The sequence below is a fragment of the Eschrichtius robustus genome, chromosome 3 (assembly GCF_028021215.1).
Source record: "Eschrichtius robustus isolate mEscRob2 chromosome 3, mEscRob2.pri, whole genome shotgun sequence".
Lineage (NCBI taxonomy): Eukaryota > Metazoa > Chordata > Mammalia > Artiodactyla > Eschrichtiidae > Eschrichtius > Eschrichtius robustus.
In genome coordinates, this window is record NC_090826.1 from 101,726,155 (window position 1) to 101,753,272 (window position 27,118).

Consider the following 27,118-nt stretch of genomic DNA (forward strand, 5'->3'; position numbering starts at 1 on the left):
GTTGCAGATTCCTCAACTACAGTTCTAGTCTAGACTTCTTTCCTGAGCTTCAGAGTCATATGTCCAGTGCCTGTTTATATATCCTCTTGGATGTCCTGTAGTCATCTCCAACTTGCATCATCACTACAATCTGCTTTTCTTCCTGTACACCACTATCTTCCAGCTGCCAAGAAACCTAGGCATGACTCTAGGTTCCTCTTTCCCTCAATTTCTCTTGCATCTGTCTACTACTTCTTGGTAGAATTTGCAGTTCATTAGTTAGAAATCCTCATGACTCTGGCTTTTGCCCTCCAATCATTGTTTATACTAAAGCTGAGTAATCTTTAAAAGGCTGAAATTTGATTTTGTAAAAATTAATTTGATTAAAATCAATTAATCAAATTAATTTGATTTTGTTTAAAAATTTCCCAAGGACCTCTGTACAAAACCTAAGACTCCTTAGCACAGTTTAACAGGGCCCTTTATCAACTCACTTCTTGACCTTCCCTCTTTGAATGTTTCCATGCTTTCTCTGTTTCAGGGCCTTCTTCATACTGTTCCTCAGTAATCCCCTTTTCTTTTCTACCTCTATTACTTTTTACTTGACTCATTTGTATGGGTTCTTCAGGACTCAGTGTGGTGACCTCAAAATTCAGGAAACCTCTTTCCTCTGACCATCCTTCCCAAGGTTGAATGGATCCACTCTGGGTTAATGATTATCATAGCACTTACCTCATGGTAATTATACTTGCCTTTTTTCCACTCTAACCTCCTTGAGGACAGAGACTTGTCTTGTTCATCTTAGCATATCAGCATTCTTATAAAGAGTTTTTTCAAGTGTACAAAATAGTAGTTCCAAAACAAAGTAAGAAAACAATTCTAATATTAGAATGGGTTGCGTCTTACAAGGCAGAGCAGGCCCAGAGAATTACAAGGCAGAGAGTAGGCCCAGAGAAAAATATAGGAACTGTAGCTATGGCTCTTGATATGTAGTCTTTAAATTAAAATAGAATTGGGAAATATATAAAAAACTATTCATTAATTCAGCAAATGAATGTGTTCAAATAGGTATTTGGTATCATGCAAAAGTATCTTTAGTTATACACAATTACACATGTTTGATTTATAATTGACAAAAACTCATAAACATAATAATTGTAACAATAGGTAATATTCATTAGTGCCAGGCATGCTAGGCACTTTGTTGGTTATTTCTTTTAATTTAATTTAAATTTCTTCTATTTAATATAAGTAAAACCATCATAAATTATACAGGACAAAAACAAAAACAACACCAAAGTTTTGGAAGTGTTTCTGGCATATTAGCTAAAAACTTTGTGAAATCAGCATAGATTTTGCTTTGCAACATTCAGGACATATTACTTCTATTCTTCATGTATTCCATGTCCGCAGGAGATAGCCATCTGAATAGTGGATTCCTGAAATGTATTTAGTGGTTGTTGTTAAAATGAGAAAACCAACAAAATGATTAATAACAACATTTTGCATTGTAGTCTTTTTACCTTTCAAAAGACACATACATACAGTACCTCACAAGTACATTTTATAGAAAAAAAAATTCTTGTTGAAAGAAAATAGAAACCATTTGTCTATCTTAAAATATACCTTAACACAAATTTGATTTTGATGAGCCCAAACTAAGATGATGTAGTTAAATGACTAGCTTCAAGGGTTCACTAGTGCTCCCTCCTAGGGGTGGGGAAAATGGGGCTGCTGAAATCAAGGGGCTGGTGGTTACATGGGAGTGGTGAACCGGGAAAGCTGGGGTGCACCTCCTGAATACTCAAGGGCTGCCCTTGGGGCCATGGAAACCACATTTTACCCATAACACGGAGGGGGTCTCTTCCTTTTAATCTCTGATAAACTTACTTCAGAAGGGAAAATATGCTATCTCCTTCACTGCCATCTTTCCAGGAGCCTCATTCTCACCACGCCAAACCTACTGGCACTGCTCACAGGGGAAAGGAGAGCACCTGTCATTGATGACTGCATGGGCGGTTACACTGGCCTCTGTATCAGTGTGTAATTTTACAGGTTGTACTATGGATGACAAAGGAGCTGCTCTGGGGAAAAGAGGTGTAATTCAGGTGAAACAATATCAATTGAAATATAACTATATGCAATAACTTTGTTAGAGTGTTGTTTTTAAGCCCAGCTGCTATTAGTAACACTATAGAAAGGTTACTACTCTTTCCTTTTTTCACCATATTATTTGGGTTGATTGATAGGCATTTAGATAAGTTGAATGAGTGTGTGTAAAGATATAACAGGATTTTAAGATAAATCAAACAAGAAATTCTGGTACATAGAAAATTTAATTTGAAATAAGTTAAAATATTTCATCAAGAAGTTTTAATTCTGTGCCTTGGCACCATACATTTAAGAAAATCTTTGGGCCTGATCTCAAATTAGGTCAGGTAAACAGATATAACCAAAACTTTATACGTGTGTGTATATATTTGTACACATATATGTATACATGTATGTGTGTGTATATACATATATACACACACACGTATACATATGTTCAAGTTATATATGTATATATATTCAAGAGATATATATTCAAGATGCATATGTAGATTCAAGATATATATATATATATAATTCTACCCTCACTCAGAGATGAAATTCTCTAATTTTACTCATGGCACATATTTTAGAAAAATTACTCCCAAAAGTCACACTTTAATCACATATGGAACAAATCTCTACTCTTCCACTTTTAGCTAGACTTCTTTAAGGTTAATTCAGATATAGAATGAAACTCACTTTTGTTGAATCCCAGAAGATTCTGAGCTGGAAGAAACCTAAGTATGCCCTTAAGCCTGTTTCCTGTCTTCAGGCAGACAGGTGAAATAAGCCACCAAGAGAGATGGTGGCTTTTTGTTCTTTACTTAAAAAGCTCTACTTCTCAACTACCAGGGTAGAAGCATCTATTTCATGAAGTGAGTTTCTTAAAATAATCTTTCTGTTAGCTACAGACACAGCAAAGTAGCCATGCACAATTAAATTTTTGGCTTGCTTCCAGTCTGACTTTTTTTCTAGAAATCTTCCTCCACAGTTAGTAGCAGTAGCAAGTATGGCAGGAGAAATGTGGTTCCCTGTGGGAGTGAGATTATTTCAAATGGTTACGTGTTCTCAGCAAAATGTTTTGTAAAACTTTCTCGGAGTGCACACTCTCCTTTAGTGCAGACCCAAAGATTTGTGTTCTCACATGAGTACAAACTTACTTGGGGGTTTCCAAAAGTCCCCCATACTTTCATTTTTGTGTGGCCTTTTAAAATGTAATTTGAAAAAATCCATGATTTACTAAATGTACCAAGTTGCTATTTAAAAATGGACGTATATGTCAATTTAGATTGTAAATTTGGGATTACAATGAAGCATCAAGACCATAAAGAACACAAACATTTTATTTTTATAGGAGACCTGCACAGAAGGAACATATTTCTGTTGTGTGTGTATTTTTGTTTCCTTAGCTTGTCTCTGTTGTGTGCACAAAACTAGGAGAGGATGTTTTTCTTTATTTTGGTTTGGCTAAGGATGCTCATGATATAGTATATTTTAAGTGGCAAAAACTGTAGTTCTTAATCTATAAAGAAGAATTCTCTAGGTGAATAAATAAGAAAAATACCAAAAAATTAGGAAAATATGTAAACTCAAGTTATGAGGTATTTCAAAGATACAGTGCCAGTAAAAATTCTCTTTCCCACAATTTGCAACTGCCAGATCTCTTGCTTTAGTCTTTCTATGCTTACATCTGAAGAAACACAGAAAAGTTGGAGATAAAAGCCCTTTTGTGTATGTGGGGGTTACAGTAGTTCAGAGAAGCGTAAGAAAAGGAAAGTCATAAAGCAATATTTAAATGTCTTTATATAAGAACAAAAATATTTCCTTAAAAAGTTGTTAAAAGATTTTCTTTCTAGTCCTAAAAACACTTAGTTTTATAGGGCATGTGATTGTCTGTGTGACACCTCTTTCCAGAGCAAGGTTTTTTTTGTTTTGTTTTGTTTTTTAAATACTAGGAAAGTATGACTTAGTCAAATTAGATTTTCCAAGCTATATTTAGTTTTACAGATGTGTTTAGTCCTAAATTCTGGGGAGAGTATGTATATAAAAAAAATCCCAGGAAACCCTTACACCTAACCCAAACACAGTTACTTTTAACACTGCACCATGATCTCTCAATTCCTGTAGCTTATTGCTTCAATAAACTAGAAATCCCTGAATTCTCTGTATCTAACTTCCTATGGCTAGAGTCTGAGAAACTGACCCACTATCATATTTTTTTCCTAAATAACCAAGATTTTAAAGTTTATCAAAGCTCTTTGATCTTTTTCTGAGAGTTAAATATGTGTTTCTCTCACATAACAAGAATCAGGAATCCCCAGCAAAAAGATTTCATTATGCATATACCAGAAACATGCAGATCACACATGAATATGCTTCAGTCAACATACATAGGCATTCACTCAAGGGGTAAACCAGTAATGAGCCAAACATACATACATGTGCAAATGTACAATTAACAGCAAATTATTTTAGATCCTAATGTCCTTTGAATATTAAAAATGAGCCAGGAGACAGCTCCTGTGACATTTGTATGCTCTAGATTACAATTTTCATGTAGAAGTAGCTTCATATGACATCTCGTGAATTTCGTATCGCACAGCAAAGGACCATGCTGAATATCATGCCAAAGATCTGAAACAGAAGGAACCACTTGTTAATGACTTTCAAATGATGAAAATTGATTTAAAAAAAAGGCCAGCAAACTGCTTGCATGTTTAACTCATGTTAACAAATAATTATAACCAATAATTACTGAATATAAGTGGCACTTTCATATGTGCTGTTTAATTATGGCTACTGGTTAAAGACTTCTGTTAACTGCTTAAAATACATTCCTATTTTATTATTGTTAAAAAATAGCAAGACTCTGCTTTAAGAAAAGGGCTCTATTTCTAGCTTATAGGGCAGTTCTTAATAATTATAAAAGACTCATACACTACTGGTTTTAGAATTTTATATTTCAGGTTAATCCCAGATCTAATTTATATATATGTTTTTGAAATTTTGAATTTTATTTTATTTATTTTTTTATACAGCAGGTTCTTATTAGTCATCCATTTTATACACATCAGTGTATACATGTCAATCCCAATCTCCCAACTCATCACACCACCACCCCCAGCCCCCCACCACTTTCCCCCCTTGGTGGGCATACATTTGTTCTCTACATCTGTGTCTCAATTTCTGCCCTGCAAACTGGTTCATCTGTACCATTTTTCTAGGTTCCACATATATGCGTTAGTATACGGTATTTGTTTTTCTCTTTCTGACTTACTTCACTCTGTATGACAGTCTCTAGATCTATCCATGTCTCTACAAATGACCCAATTTCATTCCGTTTTATGGTTGAGTAATATTCTATTGTATATATGTACCACATCTTCTTTATCCATTCGTCTGTCGATGAGCATTTAGGTTGCTTCCATGTCCTGGCTATTGTAAATAGTGCTGCAATGAACATTGGGGTGCACATGTCTTTTTGAATTATGGTTTTCTCTGGGTATATGACCAGTAGTGGGATCGCTGGGTCATATGCTAATTCTATTTTTAGTTTTTTAAGGAAACTCCATACTGTTCTCCATAGTGGCTGTATCAATTTACATTCCCACCAAGAGTGCAAGAGGGTTCCCTTTTCTCCACACCCTCTCCAGCATTTGTTGTTTGTAGATTTTCTGATGATGCCCATTCTAACTGGTGTGAGGTGATACCTCATTGTAGTTTTGATTTGCATTTCTCTAATAATTAGTGATGTTGAGTAGCTTTTCATGTGCTTCTTGGCCATCTGTATGTCTTCTTTTGAGAAATGTCTATTTAGGTCTTCTGCCCATTTTTGGATTGGGTTGTGTGTTTTTTCAATATTGAGCTGCATGAGCTGTTTATATATTTTGGAGATGAATCCTTTGTCCATTGAATCGTTTGCAAATATTTTCTCCCATTCTGAGGGTTGTCTTTTCATCTTGTTTGTAGTTTCCTTTGCTGTGCAAAAGCTTTGAAGTTTCATTAAGTCCCATTTGTTTATTTTTGTTTTTATTTCCATTACTCTAAGAGGTGGATCAAAAAAGATCTTGCTGTGATTTATGTCAGAGTGTTCTTCCTTTGTTGTCCTCTAAGAGTTTGATAGTGTCCGGTCTTACATTTAGGTCTCTAATCCATTTTGAGTTTACTTTTGTGTATGGTGTTAGGGAGTGTTCTAATTCCATTGTTTTACATGTAGCTGTCCAGTTTTCCCAGCACCACCTATTGAAGAGACTGTCTTTTCTCCATTGTATATCCTTGCCTCCTTTGTCATAGATTAGTTGACCATAGGTGCGTGGGTTTATCTCTGGGCTTTCTATGCTGTTCCATTGATCTATATTTCTGTTTCTGTGCCAGTACCATATTGTCTTGATTACTGTAGCTTTGTAGTATAGTCTGAAGTCTGGGTGCCTGATTCCTCCAGCTCTGTTTTTTTCCCTCAAGACTGCTTTGGCTATTCGGGGTCTTTTGTTTCTCCATACAAATTTTAAGGGTTTTTGTTCTAGTTCTGTAAAAAAATGCCATTGGTAATTTGATAGGGATTGAATTGAATCTGTAGATTGCTTTGGGTAGTATAGTCATTTTCACAATGTTGATTCTTCCAATCAAAGAACATGCTATATCTCTCCATCTGTTGGTATCATCTTTAATTTCTTTCAACAGTGTCTTATAGTTTTCTGCATACAGGTCTTTTGTCTCTCTAGGTAGGTTTATTCCTAGGTATTTTATTCTTTTTGTTGCAATGGTAAATGGCAATGTTTCCTTAATTTCTTTCTGATTTTTCATCATTAGTGTATAGGAATGCAAGAGATTTCTGTGCATTAATTTTGTATCCTGTAACTTTACCAAATTCATTGACTAGCTCTAGTAATTTTCTGGTGGCATCTTCAAGATTCTCTGTGTATAGTATCGCGTCATCTGCAAATAGTGACAGTTTTACTTCTTCTTTTTCAATTTGAATTCCTTTTATTTCTTTTTCTTCTCTGATTGCCATGGCTAGGACTTCCAAAACTGTGTTGAATAATAGTGGTGAGAGTGGACATCCTTGTCTTGTTCCTGATCTTAGAGGAAATGCTTTCAGGTTTTAACCATTGAGAATGATGTTTGCTATAGGTTTGTCGTATATGACCTGTATTATGTTGAGGTAGGTCCTTCTATGCCCACGTTCTGGACAGTTTTTATCATAAATGGGTGTTGAATTTTGTCAAAAGCTTTTTCTGCATCTATTGAGATGATCATATGGTTTTTATTCTTCAATTTGTTAATATGGTGTTTCACATTGATTCATTTGCGTATATTGAAGAATCCTTGCATCCCTGGGATAAATCCCACTTGATCGTGGTGTATGACCCTTTTAATGTGTTGTTGGATTCTGATTGCTAGTATTTTGTTGAGGATTTTTGCATCTATATTCATCAGTGATATTGGTCTGTAATTTTCTTTTTTTGTAGTATCTTTGTCTGGTTTTGGTATCAGGGTGACGGTGGCCTCACAGACTGAGTTTGGGAGTGTTCCTTCCTCTGCAATTTTTTGGAAGAATTTGAGAAGGATGGGTGTTAGCTCTTCTCTAAATGTTTGATAGAATTCACCTGTGAAGCCATCTGGTCCTGGACTTTTGTTTATTAGAAGATTTTTAATCACAGTTTCAATTTCATTACTTGTGATTGGTCTGTTCATATTTTCTGTTTCTTCCTGGTTCAGTCTTGGAAGGTTATACCTTTCTAAAAATTTGTCCATTTCTTCCAGGTTGTCCATTTTATTGGCATAGAGTTGCTTGTAGTAGTCTCTTAGGATGCTTTGTACTTTTGCGGTGTCTGTTGTAACTTCTCCTTTTTCATTTCTGATTTTATTGATTTGAGCCTCTCCCTCTTTTTCTTGATGAGTCTGGCTAATGGTTTATCAATTTTTTTTATCTTCTCAAAGAACCAGCTTTTAGTTGTATTGATCTTTGCTTTTTTTTTCTTCATTTCTTTTTCATTTATTTCTGATCTGATCTTTATGATTTCTTTCCTTCTACTAACTTTGGGTTTTGTTTGTTCTTCTTTCTCTAGTTTCTTTAGGTGTAAGGTTAGATTGCTTATTTGAGATTTTTCTTGTGTCTTGAGGTAGGCTTGTATTGCTATAAACTTCCCTCTTAGAACTGCTTTTGCTGCATCCCATAGGTTTTGGATGGTCGTGTTTTCCTTGTCATTTGTCTCTAGGTAGTTTTTGATTTCCTCTTTGATTTCTTCAGTCATCTCTTGGTTATTTAGTAACGTATTGTTTAGCCTCCATGTGTTTGTGTTTTTTACATTTTTTTCCCTGTAATTGATCTCTAATCTCATAGCGTGTGGTCAGAAAATATGCTTGATATGATTTCAATTTTCTTAAATTTACCAAGGCTTGATTTGTGACCCAAGATGTGATCTATCCTGGAGAATGTTCCGTGCGCACTTGAGAAGAAAGTGTAATCTGCTGTTTTTGGATGGAATGTCCTATAAATATCAATTAAATCTATCTGGTCTATTGTGTCATTTAAAGTTTCTGTTTCCTTATTAATTTTCTGTCTGGATGATCTGTCCATTGGTGTAAGTGAGGTGTTAAAGTCCCCCACTATTATCGTGTTACTGTTGATTTCCTCCTTTATAGCTGTCAGCAGTTGCCTTATGTATTGAGGTGCTCTTATGTTGGGTGCATATATATTTATAATTGCTATATCTTCTCAGATTGATCCCTTGATCATTATGTAGTGTCCTTCCTTGTCTCTTGTAACATTCTTTATTTTAAAGTCTATTTTATCTGATATGAGTATTGCTACTCCAGCGTTCTTTTGGTTTCCATTTGCATGGAATATCTTTTTCCATCCCCTCACTTTCAGTCTGTATGTATCCCTAGGTCTGAAGTGGGTCTCTTGTAGACAGCATATATATGGGTCTTGTTTTTGTATCCGTTCAGCAAGCCTGTGTCTTTTGGTTGGAGCATTTAATCCATTCACGTTTAAGGTAATTATCGATATGTATGTTCCTATTACCATTTTCTTAATTGTTATGGGTTTGTTTTTGTAGGTTCTTTTCTTCTCTTGTGTTTCCCACTTAGAGAAGTTCCTTTAGCATTTGTTGTAGAGCTGGTTTGGTGGTGCTGAATTCTCTTAGCTTTTGCTTGTCTGTAAAGCTTTTGATTTCTCCGTCGAATCTGAATGAGATCCTTGCCAGGTAGAGTAATCTTGGTTGTAGGTTCTTCCTCTTCATTACTTTAAATATGTCATGCCACTCTCTTCTGGCTTGTAGAGTTTCTGCTAGAAAATCAGCTGTTAACCTTATGGGAGTTCTCTTGTATGTTATTTGTCATTTTTCCCTTGTTGCTTTCAATAATATTTCTTTGTCTTTAATTTTTGTCAATTTGATTACTATGTGTCCTGGCATGTTTCTCCTTGGGTTTATCCTGTATGGGACTCTCTGCACTTCCTGGACTTGGGTGGCTATTTCCTTTCCCATGTTAGGGAAGTTTTCGACTATAATCTCTTCAAATATTTTCTCGGGTCCTTTCTCTCTCTCTTCTCCTTCTGGGACCCCTATAATGCGAATGTTGTTGCATTTAATGTTGTCCCAGAGGTCTCTTAGGCTGTCTTCATTTCTTTTCATTCTTTTTTCTTTATTCTGTTCTGCAGCAGTGAATTCCACCATTCCGTCTTCCAGGTCACTTATCCGTTCTTCTGCCTCAGTTATTCTGCTATTGATTCCTTCAAGTGTAGTTTTCATTTCAGTTATTGTATTGTTCATCTCTGTTTGTTCTTTAATCCTTCTAGGTGTTTGTTCTTTAATTCTTCTAGGTCTTTGTTAAACATTCCTTGCATCTTCTTGATCTTTGCCTCCATTCTGTTTCTGAGGTCCTGGATCATCTTCACTATCATTATTCTGAATTCTTTTTCTGGAAGGTTGCCTATCTCCACTTCATTTAGTTGTTTTTCTGGGGTTTTATCTTGTTTCTTCATCTGGTACATAGCCCTCTGCCTTTTCATCTTGTGTATCTTTCTGTGAATGTGGTTTTTGTTCCACAGGCTGCAGGATTGTAGTTCTTCTTGCTTCTGCTGTCTGCCCTCTGGTGGATGAGGCTATCTAAGAGGCTTGTCCAAGTTTCCTGATGGGAGGGACTGGTGGTAGGTAGAGCTTGGTGTTGCTCTGGTGGGCAGAGCTCAGTAAAACTTTAATCTGCTTGTCTGCTGATGGGTGGGGCTGGGTTCCCTCCCTGTTGGTTGTTTGGCCTGAGGCGACCCAATACTGGAGCCTACCCGGCTCTTTGATGGGGCTAATGGCGGACTCTGGGAGGGCTCATGCCAAGGAGTACTTCCCAGAACTTCTGCTGCCAGTGTCCTTGTCCTCACGGTGAGCCACAGCCACCCCCTGCCTCTGCAGGAGACCCTCCAACACTAGCAGGTAGGTCTTGTTCAGTCTCCTATGGAGTCATTGCTCCTTCCCCTGCGTCCTGATGTGCACACTACTTTGTTTGTGCCCTCCAAGAGTGGAGTCTCTGTTTCCCCCAGTCCTGTCAAAGTCCTGCAATCAAATCCCGCTAGGCTTCAAAGTCTGATTCTCTAGGAATTGCTTCTCCAGTTGCCGGACCCCCAGGTTGGGAAGCCCGACATGGGGCTCAGAACCTTCACTCCAGTGGGTGGACTTCTGTGGTATAAATGTTCTCCAGTCTGTGAGTCACCCACCCGGCAGTTATGGGATTTGATTTTATTGTGATTGCGCCCCTCCTACCATCTCATTGTGGCTCCTCCTTTGTCCTTGGATGTGGGGTATCTTTTTTGGTGAGTTCCAGTGTCTTCCTGTCGATGATTGTTCAGCAGTTAGTTGTGATTCCAGTGCTCTTGCAAGAGGGAGTGAGTGCACGTCCTTCTACTCCACCATCTTGAACCAATCTCTCTCATTTATATGTTTATTTTGGAAAATGTGTTTGTAACCACTTGTTTAAATACACTTGTGGTCTAAATAGTTTTCTATTGCCGGCAAAGCTGTGAATTTTTGCAACAGTGACCACATATTAAAAAGTGGAGCATCTCTTCATTCCCAGTTCATTTTTAAGTGTACATTATGCTTTAATATTTAACTCAATAGTTTTACCATAGCATAAATTGAGGTGTTTGTACTATGGTATTACTGACATTTTCTACCACTTGGATGCTTCTTTGAAAAGCCAAATATTTAGCAAAATTAATAGCTACTTAAATGGTTTGAATAGAAGGATGGCAAAAAATCCTTCTTGTCCTCAATCGCTTCCCCTATTAATTTTACAGAGCCTATGATATGCTATCTGTAGGTGCGTTGTTCATAGACTACTATAATGTTTCTTCAAAGAAATCAGTACCATAACTCTCTGATTCTCTACTCAATCCCATCCTACATTAGACTAGGATCTGTAAATGCTGAATTTAAAAAGGCATGTGTTATCAGTTATTGGAAGGGAAGGGGCAGACTTAAGGGAATAGCTGGGATCATGGCTCCAAGCTTTTGGCTGACAGAACTCAGTACCAGTGTGTGGCAGGGGAGACACCTAATGGACATTTTGTTAGCTGATTACATTGTGAAACTCTTACCTTATGAAGAAAAGAATTAAAGAAGGAACTCTGGGGGTTTCTTATGAGTCAAGATGGCCAACACAGGGCCTTCCCCTTTTCCGTGGTTGTAAGGTTGGATGCAACCCCTGCTTAGACCTCTTTGTACCTAAAGGGATCCCCTCAGAAAGAAACTTTTTCAGTCTCATCCTGCCACTGTCATGAGTCAGGGGTGACCACTTCTAGAATGCTCATTCCTTGGGATTGTAGAATTGTTGGGAGGGTCTATTTGATACCTCTGTTAATGCAGAATATTTTCAAATCTTCTGCCTCAGAATTGTCCTTGGGAAGCCGCAGACTGGCCATCAGGCTAGCCCCAGGGCGGGTGGGGAGGCCCTGAGAGAAGTCCCTGGATTGGGAGGTCCTCAGCATAGTATTTTCACCCACTGCCCCAGTCCTCTGTGCTCTAAATACAGAAAGGAGGGAAGATGATTGTGTGTCCCCTGAGAACTGCCAATTCATTGATTTCCTCACAATTCCATTGCCCCTGCCTCAGCTTAGGCCATGAATTAATCTACATAGGAGGGCTAGAGGGTAAGTACTATCTTAGCATTAGCTATTATCACTCAGCTCCTGGACAATGGGAACCTCTTTATGGGCTTACATGACTCCAATCTTACTTCCCTCCAACTTTATCTCCACACTGCACTACAGGTCCTTCCAAACCTGGGTGGCTCCCCTCTACCTTAAGGATAAAGCCCAACCTATCAAAAAGGCACACAAAGAACTCAATTATGTGGACCCTCATAACCCTCTCCAGTGTCATCTCTTGCTACACTTACCATAGCCTTCTGCCCCTATGAACTCTTGCACACTCTTCTTTTGTACTTTAGAAGTACTGAGCTAACTACAGGTGCAAGGATGCACTATGTTTCACACTTCCATATATGGTTTGCCTGGGTTCTGGGTTTGGGAACACTCAGATTCTATGTAGAGCTAGCATTTATTGAGTGCTATGTTCCAGACCCTTTATATGAATTAATTCCTAATAATACTTTATATGTATTATCCCACTTAATTGTCACAACAATTTTCTGAGGTTGGTATATTAAAATCCCCATTTTGCAGATGAGGGAATTGAGACATAGAGAAATTAAGAAACTTTCTAGTGACCCCAGGGCTTGTAAGTAGTGGAGCTAGCAGTTGAATCCAGACAGTGTGATGCCAGAGTTTGCACTGTTAATCACTACACTGTGCTACCTCTGCAAATCATAGGTGAGAGAGTTTAATCTATGTTATCTTAAATATCTAACAAAGGAAGAGACCCAGAATTAAAAATCACTCATCTAGTTTAAGCTTGGTGGCCTTAAAATGGGAAGTTATTGCAATGATAAACTCAAAGTCATAATTAGCTTAAAACTGAAATTTGTATCATATTTGAGAGAACTATTGATGTATTTAATTAGCTTTGTTCTTAGATATTCTGTCAAAAACATCTTTGTCTTTTATGAAAAATCTCTCCTAAGATACTGCCATATCACACTTGAAGAGAAATAAGGTACAAAGGTTCAAGGCTTCTTAGGGGTCAAAGAAGGTACGTTCTGGAACTTTCTCACCGTGAGACCTGCGATTCCAATACCGACAATTCCGATGAGCTGGAGCTTAACACTGATTATGCTCTCAATTTCATCAATGCAATTCTGTTTTGGAAAAGAAAAAGTCAGGAGTAACAACTGATGGTATGTGTGAATCATCACCCTGATTCAATCCTTTCCCTCTCTACAGAGCATCCTGTGAGAGTTAACCCATGTCAGCTTCTGTTCATATTTAAACCATTCCTCCCAGATATCACTCTGCTAACTTTAAAGCAAAAATGTTGTTGGGGGAAAAATGATAATACTCTCCTTTTGGTGGAATTTTCCTATTTAGGCCAATGGCTGCTTCAAAGCCCTGAAACCTGGCTGGATGAAGCTATTCTGGGATCTGAGGCATTAAAAATTGGGGGCTTCTTCTTACTTTCAGCAAATAAAAAAAAGGTAAAATATCCCCAAAATAATAGCCCCTTGCTTTTGGATTGTTATTTATAGTTTAAAAGACTTTCTACATACTTGGTCCAATTTACTATGCAAGGTAGGCATCACGTAGTAAGAAGCTATAAAGTCTGTATAGGTTCAAATTTAAAAAAGGAAAGCCAAGTGTTGGGGGCTGGAGGACTGTTCTCTTCTATGGCGGCTGGGCTGGGTGGCCCTATTCTTTCATCTGTGTCCCATAGAGACTTGTGCAGTGTAGGTCCAAAGAACCTTCATGGATGGAGGAATATTGGACAGGGGGCAGAACAGATCACTTGTAATTGCAATTAGTTTCTCCAACTTCTATTTGGTCCTCTTAAATACAGAGGTATTCTCTCAACCCAATTTTGTCCTTAGGCTGCCCAGGTCCTTTTACTTGTCAATGGTCAGCTCTCTCTGATACCCACCTAAGCAATATGAAACTCTTACTGCTATCCTCACATCTCCTGTCATACTTCATTCATTCATCATCCATTCATTCAACAAACATTTCTTGAGCATCTGCCTTGCGTTAGTCACCAGAATGGCATGGTGGATGTGGAGAAAATAAGACATGGTTACTTTTGCCCTCAGGGAGCTCATAGTTTAGAGAAGGACACAGACTCACAAAAATAATTACAATACATTCTGGTAAAAGTTGAGAACCACTGCTCTAGACAGTGGCTCCCTTACTTATTGGAGTCAAGCCGTAGAAATTCTTCCAACCTTCCTCACCTGTACCTATAAACTTACACACTCCATTCATCAGGTGCCAGGTACTGCTGTAGGCAGCGAGCATGCAGATGAGAAAGGCACACTGCTTCTTACTTCCCTCTCTCTCATTACAGCCAAAGAAGTGCCCTGCTCTGTTGAAAGTCAACCCCTTTACTGGCTCTGGATCTTATTCTCTCATCTCCTCAGGAAGGCTGTGCTGTCACTTATCTCCTTTCCTTCCTACACACTCAGCCTCTCCTTCTCTGTAGCCAAGCAGGCATCTGAAGTCTTAGCTTCCTCCCTTTCACTCCCCACTCACACCCAGTCAGTCACCTGTGCCTGTTGATTCCACCCCTGGACGTCTCTGAATCTGTCGCTTCCTCTCCCTCCCCACGGTATGTGACTTGCTCTAGCTCCTCATCCTCTCTTACCAGGAAAAACATAAGTGCCACCTAAGCGGCCTCCCTCCATTGGCCTCCAGCCTTCTGTTCTACCAGTCACACCCAGCAGCCTGAGTGCTCTTTCTACAATGCAAAACGGATTATGTTAATCCTCTGCTAAGTGCAACGGCTTCTCTAAACTTCCAGGTATAAAACCATGCCATTGCATGCCTTTTCAAAAATGTCCCTCACCATTCCCTCTGGACTCCCTATTCTCTTTCAGTCCTGGAATTTCATGCTTCTGTTCTTGCTGCTTTCTGGGCCTGGAATGACCTTCCTTTGTCAAAACTCGGCTCAAGGATCCATCCTCTGCAAGCTTTCCTGACTCCACTGTATTCTGTACAGATACTCTGCTCTGCCGAGCATCAGCTCCCTTGACTAGTCAGGGACCACTGAAGCAGGGACCATGTGTTTTTCACCTTAGAGTTTCCAGAACCTGGCATACTGCCTGCCATGCAGCACTTAATAAAGGAAGCATTTATCAGTGCGATGACACCCATGGAAGGGTACAGGGCAACATCCTTAGGGTGCACACCTCTGGCCCTGGTGAGCTTAGTTAATGCCACTGCATTTGTATCATTACTGGCAAGTCAGCACACCATTACTCCCCAGGGTACCAGGAGACTGGGACTCATCATTGCTTCACTTATTCTACATAGAATAAAGCTGAGGCTAGAAGCCACTGGCAGAGGGCCTCCCAGAATCACCCCTCCACCCCGAGGGCAAGAACCATCTTAACACCACAGGCAGGATAGGAACCTGGTAGAGAAGATTACCTTGTGTCCTAGGAGCTCCTTTGGGCAGGTGGGTTGGACCTGTTCAGAGCTTTCTTTTCCACAGCACTGAAACTAGAGAGTCAGAAAAGAGATTTTAGGACAAGGAGGGAGAAGCTGCAGCTTCAAGTCTGGGTATCACTGCTAAGGACTGGGTGTGCTGAGGCCGCAAAACAGCTCTGAGGCCTGACACTACAACCCAGTGGCCATTCTGGAGACAGTATGAAGAGTCACATAGTCATGCTAGCAAAGCAAGAAACGACTTCACCAAATCTGTCCAAGTTTTATGACAGGATGTGACTGAAGGCAATCCAAACAAGGCAAGAAGCTAGCTGACAGTGTCTGTGTAACTTGCTGTTTTTTAGACAGGAGTTGGGTCTTTAGACTCTTTCTCTCAGCCTTGCTGAGTAGCTAAAGTTTTATGAGCTTCAGGAAAGGCTCATTAACTGAGGAGAGCCTGGGACGGACAGGAGAAGTGGCCACAGTAAACCCCAGGGGCTAAAAGACTGGGGCTTGAATACTGGCCAGCCAACAGGTGTCCTGCCTTAGGGCTACCCTTCAAAGACAAAGGAACCTGTGTGCTGTCTGATGTCCCTGGGGCAGCTGAAGCTGAACAGGATAAATGGTTGGCACCTTCCAGGACAGATCTGAGACAGACAAGAACTGGGCTACCTGAAAACACCTGGCCAGGAGTTCATAGCTACTTCTCCATATCACAGTGGTTGAGAAATCAGGACGACACTGGCCTGGCCCATCTCCCCCGGGGAGCCTTCCTTGATTAACTGCCTGTAGCTGAGAACACTGCACTGACAGCAGGTTCTCACAGGATGTCCCGGGAGAAAAGGAGCGTGCCTGTCTCATGTGCCCCTTCATTTTACCACTGAGGGGGCTGAGTGAGGATCAGGAAGGCCAGGAACTTGCTCCAGGTCACCAAGCTGTTCCATGGCACAGCTGCAGATAGAGATAAGCTTTTCTGACTTGAAGGTCACAGTTGTTTCTGTTACACCACAAGGCCACTCTTGAGAGAACCTGATATTTACTTGGGCGGCTTTCTCGATGTTCTTGTTTGTGTGTGCTCTTTTGTCTCTTTGGGTGCGTGTCCTGACTTCCTCCTGTCGACTCTTTCTCTTCTAGGTTCTACACATAATGCAAACCATGGCTCCTATGAAGGCAGACATATAGTGCTGTTGCCTGGCTTCACTCAATTTATTTTTATTTTTAATCAAGGTGATTACAGAGAACCTGGCTCACGTATAATGTTTAGAAGATTCAATTTTAAGGAAGAAGTAAAGTCACTTACTGTTGAGTGGAAGGTGATGAGAGTCCCATTTCCCTTTTCCCTGTCTCTAAGGTAATCGTTATAAGCTTCTTCATACATGGTCTGAACATGTCGTATAGCCTGAGAAAAATACCAGGAAAACAAGAGGACGTGAGTGAGAAGTTTCAAACGTTCTCCTTTCATCAAGAAAAAGTCCCTCTTCCCTACTCTTCAAAAATATGGCCTTTCCATATGTTTATCTGGATTTAAGGGTAATTCTGCCTATATGGAACAGATTATAGATTCTGGAGTTTCTAAGATGCTTCTGAAGATGGAAGGATAGATTAACCAAGAATAATTTTCATAGACTAGAAAGATTTCTTAGAGCGGAGGTTCTCAACCTTGAATCGACATCAGCAACAGCTGAACCTCAGTCAGATTCCTGGGCCCCAGCCAGGTGATTCTGGTGCACAGCCAGGGTAGAAACCTATGCATTCTTGGGACTCCATTGGTTACAAGTACTCAAGTCTTTTCATGACATGGTTTAAAAGGTGTTCACGACCAAGGAAAACTGTTTCAGCATTCAAATATCATAGAAAATGTAGAGAACGCTTTTTCTAGTATAATTGCACGTGATCCCCAAATCCATAGGGTCTCAAGAAGTCATAGGATCCAATTCCTCTAACCTACAAATATAACCAGCTACTTCAGAAAAATTCCAGAGGAGGTGACATTTACTTATTCTACATGTTTACCGTTTTTAAAATCTAAAATAAGTTCATAAGCATAATATTGATGGCACATGAATTTATGTAAAATACAGTAAACTTAAGATTCCATTCTTCCTCCTTTTCCATTTCGCTCCTCTCTTCCCCACTGCATGTTTACACCTAAAAAGGCCCCTTCCTCTGTGGATTCTCCTGATAACCTATTCTGCTCACCTATAGTTTGAGCAAAAATCTTAACAAACTGGCTTCACTGGCACCGAGGAGGCTGGCTATAGCCTTTGAGGATGACCTGGACTCTGCCCAGGCCAAACCCTAAGGACAAAGGACAGGCTAACAAGGGATGAGAATGCGTGTTCTTCCCCATCCTTCTTTCTCATATCTGCAATCTAACTCCTCCCACATTCCAAACGGGATCATCTTAAATTAGAGAGATCCTTTTGTTACAAAAAAACATAGGCCCCTCTATATATCTAATGAAAGCTATGAACTATCTCCCCAGAAATATGTGTGCACCTATATGCACGCACACACATACACACATATGCTAAAGTCCACACCACACTCCTAGGTTAAAAAGTTCTGCATAAATGATTATTGTGGGGTTATTTGGCTTTGGAATATCACTGTGGGTACCAATATTCTCACGTCCTTTGCCATAAAGAGAGCACTTTAACCATCGTTAAAAAACAATTATAAGTAATATTTACTTACTACATCCTTGCCTATAAAAGCAAATACTCCAGTGGTTATTTCAGCAGCAAATATCACCAATAGGCAGGTAAAAAACTGTAGAGGAGAGAAAATACTAACTTCATTAATTCAGCACCTTTTCAGTTTACTTAACCTCTTTGACTCTAGTTCCTTTTGAAAAACACTAGGCAAGGTTATTAGTTTGAAGAGATCTAGCAGGAAGCATTTGGCCCCTTAGTTCATTCGTAGTTTGTTCACACATTCATTCACTCATTAATTCATTCAGCAATTGTTTATTGAGCATTTGCTCTGTGCCAGGTACTGTCCTTGGTGCTGGGTATACAGTGGTGAATAAGATAAGATCTCAGTGCCTCTGCGCTCATGGACCTTATAGTAGAGAGAGGAGGATATGATAAATGAGTAAGCAATAAAAGAGTAAGTTAATTTCAGAGAGTGATATAGAAATCCCACAACCTAGAACAGTGCCCAGCACCCATATGTTCAGTGACTACTTGATGAACAAAAGAGATTCTATAAAGATATAAAATAAGACCAGAAGATAGAGGGTGGCTGGTGGGGCTGGGTTTGGGGAGGGGGTGACCTGAGACTGCGTGGTCTGGATGGCTTCCCTGAGGAGGTGGAAGTGGAGGTGAAGGGTGTCCTTCTGGACAGATTTCTGTTCCAATCTCGGGGTCTGCTCTGATTAAACTAAGTTCAGTGATAAACAAGACCTGAGATGCTCAGCAACAGGGGAAAGAGAAAGAATAGAGAACTTAGGGAATGAGTTAGAAACCTTACATGGCAAGAGATCAGGAGAAGGGCTTCCCTGGTGGCGCGGTGGTTGAGAATCTGCCTGCCAATGCAGGGGACACGGGTTCGAGCCCTGGTCTGGGAAGATCCCACATGCCGCGAAGCAACTAGGCCCGTGAGCCACAATTACTGAGCCTGCGCGTCTGGAGCCTGTGCTCCGCAACAAGAGAGGCCGCGACAGTGAGAGGCCGGCGCACCGCGATGAAGAGTGGCCCCCACTCGCCGCAACTAGAGAAAGCCCTCGCACAGAAACGAAGACCCAACATACCCAAAAATCAATCAATCAATAAATAAGTTTATTAAAAAAAAAGAGAGAGAGATCAGGAGAAGCAGCCACAGTTCAAACACCAAAGGTTGCAATGAGTAAGGAGAGGCTGCCTAATAAAACTGCCATTCCTCCTCATGCTGAAACGCAACAACTTTCTTCCTGCTCCTCTTCTTTCTCAGGTCACACCGGCACTGGATGTAGAGCAGTTAACGGAAATTATTTCATTTTTTTTTTAAAAACCAGAGGCTGCTAAACTACATAGGCTTAAAATAAACCACAAGAGATATGTTTGTTTAAATTGCTGATCTCAAACAGCAGTACTTTTCTTATAGATAACAGTACTTCCCTGACTATGGGAATCTTGTAGCTGCCTCACTCACTGTGAAATATTATTAGGCACTTTTTCTCCCAAAACATCTTCACACTAATGACCTATTTTTTTTTTTTTTTTTCACATTTCCCACAGAGGTAGGGACAAAGAGCACGTCCAGCTCCCTTCAGGCCAAGCCCCTCCCCACCTCGCCCCACTTACAGATCCGAGAACACACTGGGACTCCCGCGTGGCTCCACAGCACCCGAAGAAGCCCACGGCCATCATCAGGGCCCCCGCTCCAACCAGCACATAGAGCCCTGGGGGGAAGAGGCCAGAGAAGATGCTGACTACTCAGGATCGGCCCTCTCCCCGGCACCAATGCTGCCAGGCCAGCCTCTGCCACCACTGCCCCAGGCGTCCGGCCCGGCAGGGCCTTCAGTTGTTAATACGATAAGGGTAACCCTTGTGGAACGCTTCTGGCTGAGAGCTTCATACCCCTGACTTCATACATCCTGCACAAGGATCCTGAGAGGTAGGGGCCGCTGTAATCCCCAGGGAACAAAGAAAGCCCATGCGTACAGAGGTGAAGGAAGCCGCTCAGGCTCACACAACCAGCGAGGATCGGAAATCGCCTCTGTCCCACAGCTTACGCTCTTGGTCATCTGCAAGTGCCTCCTACGTGCCAGGCACTTCACCTGCCAGATCTCCGCCACCCCTGTAAAGTGGGCGTTAATACCATTCACAGAGATTGATGACAGTGGTCCAGGGGCGGTGAGGAGCCAGTGCCAGAGCTGGGACGTGAACCCCTACCGTCCTAGGAGCCCGTGGCCCTCGTGGCACTCTGGAATTAGTGGCTGTCCCCATCTCATGAGATGCCCTGAGGACAAAGTGTCTGGGAGGGGAGGGGGGCCGTTGATCTGCCCAGGCTCAGATGGAGAAGCAGGGAGGGGGTGGAATGGAAGAGGGGAGCTTTTAGTCAAGGAGAGGGGCGGAGGACACAGCGATAAGACAATAAGGTTTTGTGTGAATGATAAACTTTAGAGGGCAGTACCATATATACTGGATGCACGCAAGGTGGTAAGTGTTACAAGAAAATAGCCAGTGAGGGGAGGTGATAAGGTAATATGCACCAAGTAATATTCTTATTAATATAATATTAGCTACATTTATTTTAAGGGCTTATTTTCTCCAGGCACTGTTCTAAGCACCTAGCACAGATTTATTAATTTAATCTTCATGAAGCAGGTACCATTATTATCTCCATTTTTTTAGACAGAGAAACTGGGCCCCCAAAGGTTAAGTGACTTGCCCAAGGTCACAGAGCTGGGATAAAAATACCCGTCTGCCTCTAAAGCCAGCTTATCACCACTATCCCATCCTGCCTCTCCAACAATAACGGCGGCCTTAATTCGGGTGGTTGTTTCACTTAGTTCTGAAGTCAAGCCACAGGAACAGCTGTTCCACAGAGAAGGAAAAGGGCAGAGATGTCTTGTTCTGAGAGAAATAAAGGCAAGCCAGTTTCTTACTTCCTTTTCTGATCCTGAGATAAGTTAGAACACAATATGGGGCCTGGCACTCGACTTGCTTAGAATAATGCCAATCACCTCAACTTTATTTTCTGCATTTTATTCACATGAGTCACCTGGGAACCACTCCCATTCATGAGAGGGTGGGGAGCTGGCGTCCCACCTCTGTGGGGCAACCCTGAGGCTGGCCTGCAGGGCGCCTCCGGGGGCCCCTCTCGCTGCTGACGGGGGTTTGTGGGCAGACCTCTCTGTTTCCTGACAGACTAGGTGGCAGGCTGGGCTGCTCTGCTCCCTGCACCAGCCAGGCTGCTCTCAGGGCCCTTTTCAGGGTCCGGGAAGCCCTGCTCTTCCGAGGTCCTGAGATGGGTATTTATTTATTTCCCGATAGGCAGGCTCAGCCACTTCCTCCCTTTTCCTTTTCTCTAAAAAAATAATTTCATGCGGAATGGAGGTGGTAATGAGAGAAATGATACCATATTAAAAATAATACTATTGTTGGTCCCACTGTCGAAATACCTTATTGTTTTAACATTTTTCTTTACTTTTCAAAGCTCTTTTATTTCCATCATCTCTTTGGCTCCTCAAAACAGCGCCACTAAGTAAGGCAAGTATTATACGCATTTCTATTTTACTAATGGGGGTCAGAGCGGCAAGAGGGCTCCAGGCTGGACACACAGGCCTCAAGCCCCGATTCCCACCCACTGGAGCAGTTCCCTCACAGAATGTCTCCTGGGTGGGCCACCTTACTGTATTGATTTCCTACTTACAAGGTTCATTGCCTCTTCACTGCTACACGATACAGTCTACAGATTCTGCTTGGAGTCACTAGAGACGGACCCACTGGGACCCTTATCCATCCTACACGCCAGCTGCATAGGAATTCACTATAATGTGACCCAGCCTACTCTTTTCCACTTTGTACCTCTGTGGGTTCTCATCTATGTCTCTCTCTATAGATGTTAGGTCCTTAAACAAACCTTATTCACCCTACCTAGAATATGCTAGGAACAAGACAGAATTCTCGGTTAGTGTTTGTTGGATAAGAGGATAAAGAGAGAGCAAACTAAATCTGAAGTTCTGGACTGGCTGTCTACTGTTGCCCATCTTTGCTTAGAGATACATGCTGGGGATACATCCCAACAAGCATCCGAGAAGCCACCAGAGGGCTGGGCTCTCCCAAGTCAGGTAGCTGAGGGCATGGCTGCACACCACGGGGAAAGCCTCCTGAGAGTGTGGAGTCTAGGAGAGGGGGCTGCTTCTGAGGAGGCTGGGGTACAGTGGACAGAGGCACCGGGGTCTGAGGAGGACAGACCTGCTCCCCACTGCGAACAAGCTAACTCAGCCCCTTGCCCTTCTGAAATAAGAGCTCCACAAGAAAATTCACTTATTGGTACAATATTCCATTCTTAGGCTATCAGAATTCCAGAGCTCACAGCAAACACCCTGAAAACTGCCCCAGGGGCTCCGATTCCTGAGGCCTCTCCCCAGCAGATCTCCATGTGCACGTGTGGCCACAGGACTCAGTTCAATACCAGATGAACACTGCTGGTTGGAGCTGATGGGAAAATCAGAAGAAATTCTACACGTGGCAAATTTCTTGGGCCTGCTGATTTCAGTTCCAAATCTGGTTGTAATACTCTGCACACCACAAGGCCACTTGTAGCTTCCAAGCATACCTTATCCTTTTTTTTTTTGATCTGGCCCTCAAAACATAGTTGTTGAATGAATACATTTAATTGGCAGTCACATTTTAATTCCAAGATGGTTTCTGTAGAGCCCTCTCGCTCCCGAGGCAGCTTTGTGACAAGTGTATGACCTATTTCCCAATCCCCTGTGCTTTTTGAGTCCTATTTCCCTTGATTTGAAAAAAAGAAAACACTTTGATATTGCATTGTTAGCATTAGTAGCTGGGCCTTGCAATGCCAGTGATCTCCAGGTGACACGCTACCACCAATATCCTGACGATTCCATCACTTGTTTCTGGTTTCCGATCCTTCTTTTGAAGCTAGAAGTATCATTTCAGTTAACACAGAAAGGAGACAGTGACATCCTAAAAGCCTTGTCTGCATCAACTCATTTTTAAATGGCTCCCCTTTTAAGGACTGGATAGTGACATGTTCATCAATTTCAGTGGCTTTTTGGCTGCAGATGATTTTACATACCTGCCTAATGACCGTTTTTCATCTGAAAATATTTTTCTCTGCCTCTGTGCAACTTTCCCTCCCTCCCTGCTTGCCCTGAACACACATAATAATATATGTATTTAGAATATTGGATGGGACTTAGTTTATGGGGAAGGTAAGGACTAGGGTCCTCGCTAAATAACAGCAGCTGTTAGTTATTGAGTGCTGTTCTAGGAGCTTAACATACATTAGTCATGGAATCATTCAACAGTGAGTAACCACCACCATTCCCAGTGCCTCAGCTGCTCTATGCAGCATCTGTCCTTTGCCCTAGACAGGCATTATCTCAGGAACCTGCCACCTGGAAGCCTCAGTGCTACCAGTTGGTGTCTCACCCTGACTACATGGCATCTAAACCACTCTTTTATCTTCCCCTCTCTTACTCTCCCACATCATTGTGCCTCCCACAGGCTGACTCCTTCCTCAGCCTGCCCTCACTGCTGTAATAGCAGCTGACATTTATTGAGGACTCGCGACACAACAGGTACTGCGCTCAAGCACGTTCATAGGTTAAATCATCTCATACTTCAATCCTATGAGGTATGTAGAAGTGGTATTCATATTTCACAGATTAGGAATCTGAGACACGGAGAAGTAATTTACTGAAGATTGCACAGCTAGTGAGGGGGGAAACTGGAACTGAACCTGGGGTTCTATTCCAAAGTGCACACCCTCACTCCTATGCTGCACTTTCAGTAGGAACTCAGAAGAAACGTGATTTTCTCAGCTAGAAATCTGTGAATTTTGCAATTTACAAATGGCAGGAGGGTTCTTTTCCTTCTTCCTTCAGAAAAGTGCCCGAGGGATCTATCATTGATGATTTCTGGGTTTTCCCTTCAAACCACATTGGTGGGAGCTAGAAATCCAGGCCTGTCAACTGTGCCTTTAGGTAAGTCCTCTTATTCCTCAGTTTTGTTATGTGCAATATGGCAATAATTATCTCTTAAGTTCTTGTAAAAATGCTTTGGAGAAATTGTCTCAACAATGTAAGCTATGGCACGTGTCTGTTCTGCAACTACTATGAATCTCAGGTACAACTAAAAATTGAGAAGTAAAAAAAATATTACCAGAGTGAGTCAGAGTTTTTAAAAAGTCAAGCCAGCCCCTCAGCACTCAGCACTGGAATGCTTTCCTCACACATAACGTCCAGCCACCATCAAAGCCGGGCTCTGCGTCTGTGGATTCACAGGGAGGGACAGCCACAGGCAGCCTGCGATCCCGGAGAGTGAGTGGCCGCAGTCTGTGTGGGCAGCCCCTTCTCCATCGTGGAGAAGCCTGATGACGTCCTCTGTCCCCTGCTCACAGACATGACTTCACGTGCTCCAGCTATCTGAGGGCCGAGGGGATCGCGCCTCTCTCTGCCTCCTGGAAAGAAGACCCCTGTGCTGCTTGTACCCCTAAGGGGCAGCCCCAGAGACAAGTTGTAACAGGAAAGCAGAGGGGCACATTGGTGGAACCTGGAAGACACTGGGGCCTTCTCCCAAGAGTTCACTGAAGGAGACTAATGTGGAAAGGGTCTGGGAAACACCAAGTCACCCAGCCTTTCTTGCTGCCAGCTCCACTCTTGCCAGGCTCTCCTTTCTCCACGATAGCAGCCAGTGGACACAACAGCCTGGGTCAGCCTCCAGGTCTCGACCTGAACTCAGAGGTCCTTGAGAAGAGGCGGCAGGCGCAGTCGGTCTGACTACCCTGGCTCCCTGGCCTCATTTCCAGCTCCCCTCACAGCTGGATCCTCTCCACGCTGGCCCCTGCCTGTGAAGTCACCTCCAGATCTTTATTATAAGAAGGGACCTTCTCTCCATCACCAAGGAGAAAGACCCAAGGGTCCCAGAGAGGAAAGCATCCCCCTAGAGGCGGCAGTCATCTTCCCAGAAGCAGGGAGCTAGACCACGTGCCTTCCTGAGGTCCCTCTCAGGGAGAGGTGGTATTTCTTTAAGAGTGCTTCAACGGGCCAAGCCTATTCTCCAGGGCTCTTTAACAATGGGGTGATAAGAGTTTAATGGGCTGATTGCTCTGGAACCTATTCTGAAAAGGAAAATACACAGATCAGTGCACAGTACCCTGTGACATGAAGTGAGATTTTCCAAAAACTGGGCCTGCTTCTTCTTTAAAGTCCTGTTACCTCACACTGTTGGCTATGCAAGTCCATAAAATGGCATCCTGGTGTACTTTTCTTCTCGTTTTATTGCTAGAGAACTGGTGTCTTTCCTATTTGGAAAATTACTTATTGAGGAAAGAAACATCAATTTCTGTAAACATGTATATTGCTCTATTTATATTATAAGAAATATTTAAAGTGGAGAAAATATTCCTGACTTCACAAGGACTTTTTCTTGTTGGCACTCTCCAGAGAGACAGCACAGGGAAACAAACAGAACAAGCACAGGCCTGGGCGTTGGCAGACCTGGGGTGCGGGCTGAGCCCCACCCTGAAGGGCTGGAAAACCACGGCTGGCTGTCAGCACCCCTCCTCCTCTGCTTCAACCCCTGGTCCTCAGTTTCCCTATTCTGTCTAGTGCTAAGACTCTATGATAATCCACTTCTCTGGACTTCAAGCACTGACCGTGAGCATTCTCACCACCAGCCACTCCAGGGTGACTCAGAGAGGGGAGGAAGAAGAGCCAAGGGTGGGCAGACCCACGCCCACGCCCCAGGCCGCCAAGAACAAGCGGGAAGGATTCAGGCCCTGCTGCGAGGGCTGTTGTTTTCCCCGCCCAGAGTTCACTTCCTTTTCTTTTCTATTAGACAAAGAACCCCCTCCACTCTCAGTCCATGTGGTCTGAGAGGGCTGACTCGCCTCAGCTCCAAGGCAGGTGTGAAGCCCGGGCTTCAGCCAACAAGCCCGTCCCAAGCAGCTGGCCACGATGACTGGTGTGGGAACGGGCACTGGACCCAAGATTGCCGGTGACAGTGAGACCCAGGACTTTGGCTGGATCAGTTGGAATGAAAGAAGAGTATACTGTTGCTGAGGTTACCCGGGAGATGGCGCCTGGAGCTGTGGGTGGACGTTTTATCTCGTCTAGGGGGAACCTGCCCCAAACTGGAGCCACAGGAAAGCGGAGCTAAGAGGTGGCTACAGACTGGATCCCAGTCACATCACTTGTGTCCCTGAGATGAGAACTAATCCTGACTTTTCAGTTATATGAGTCAAGAAATTTCTGTTTTGCTCAAGACAGTTTGAGTCAAGTTTCTGTGATTTGCGATTAAGAGTCCTGACCGATATGTCCATAAATATATGATATTTCTTGCATCTTGGGCTGTTCATATTGCTTTAGTTTAGATTAGGAAATAAGATCAGGAATGTCTGTATAGAACTAGTTCGCTCTCCTATTCAATGCAGGAATCTCCTGTATTGATAAACGCTCCATTCTGATTTTTGGTTAAATACCAAGGTATCAGAGGGATCACTTTCATCTGTAGAAGTCTGCTCAGCTTCTTTGATTTACCAAGTCATTAGAAAGCTTTTCTTATGTTGGACCCAAATCTACACCTGTGAAATTGCTATCAGTGCTTTGTTTCTGGAGCAACACAGACAGAGGCTGCCCCCCAGACTGGCTTCCATCTTTCCTTCCACATACCCGCCCCTCTCTCTAACCGAGCAGGGTCCCTTACCTCCGTAACTCAGGTTTCCATCTGAAAACCATGAGTTGTGACTTCTAGGCTTGACTCTGTCTATCATTGATATCTTTTTTGTTTTGATTCCTTCTGTCCCTGAGTTTAACGATGTTTAATAATAATATTTAAT

At 42.0% G+C, this 27,118-nt stretch overlaps 1 protein-coding gene across 2 annotated transcripts in view; it reads right to left on the reverse strand.

Annotated features, from left to right (window-relative positions):
- Nucleotides 1-1,138: 1,138 nt before the first annotated feature.
- Nucleotides 1,139-27,118, reverse strand: part of TSPAN2 (tetraspanin 2) — a 42,861-nt gene continuing 16,881 nt past the window's right edge. The window contains exons 3-9 of one of the 2 annotated variants that reach the window (XR_011073570.1): nucleotides 19,885-19,982; nucleotides 18,296-18,370; nucleotides 16,899-16,997; nucleotides 15,602-15,673; nucleotides 13,240-13,323; nucleotides 4,513-4,707; nucleotides 1,139-1,418 (exon numbers count right to left, since the gene is read on the reverse strand). Coding sequence is in view for 1 of the 2 variants with exons in the window: in XM_068540566.1 (XP_068396667.1) it covers nucleotides 4,642-4,707; nucleotides 13,240-13,323; nucleotides 15,602-15,673; nucleotides 16,899-16,997; nucleotides 18,296-18,370; nucleotides 19,885-19,982 (494 nt within the window). In the remaining variant the exon portion in view is untranslated. Of the gene's footprint in view, nucleotides 1,419-3,398; nucleotides 4,708-13,239; nucleotides 13,324-15,601; nucleotides 15,674-16,898; nucleotides 16,998-18,295; nucleotides 18,371-19,884; nucleotides 19,983-27,118 lie in introns of those variants that run through there. The other variant, XM_068540566.1, reaches the window with a different exon arrangement.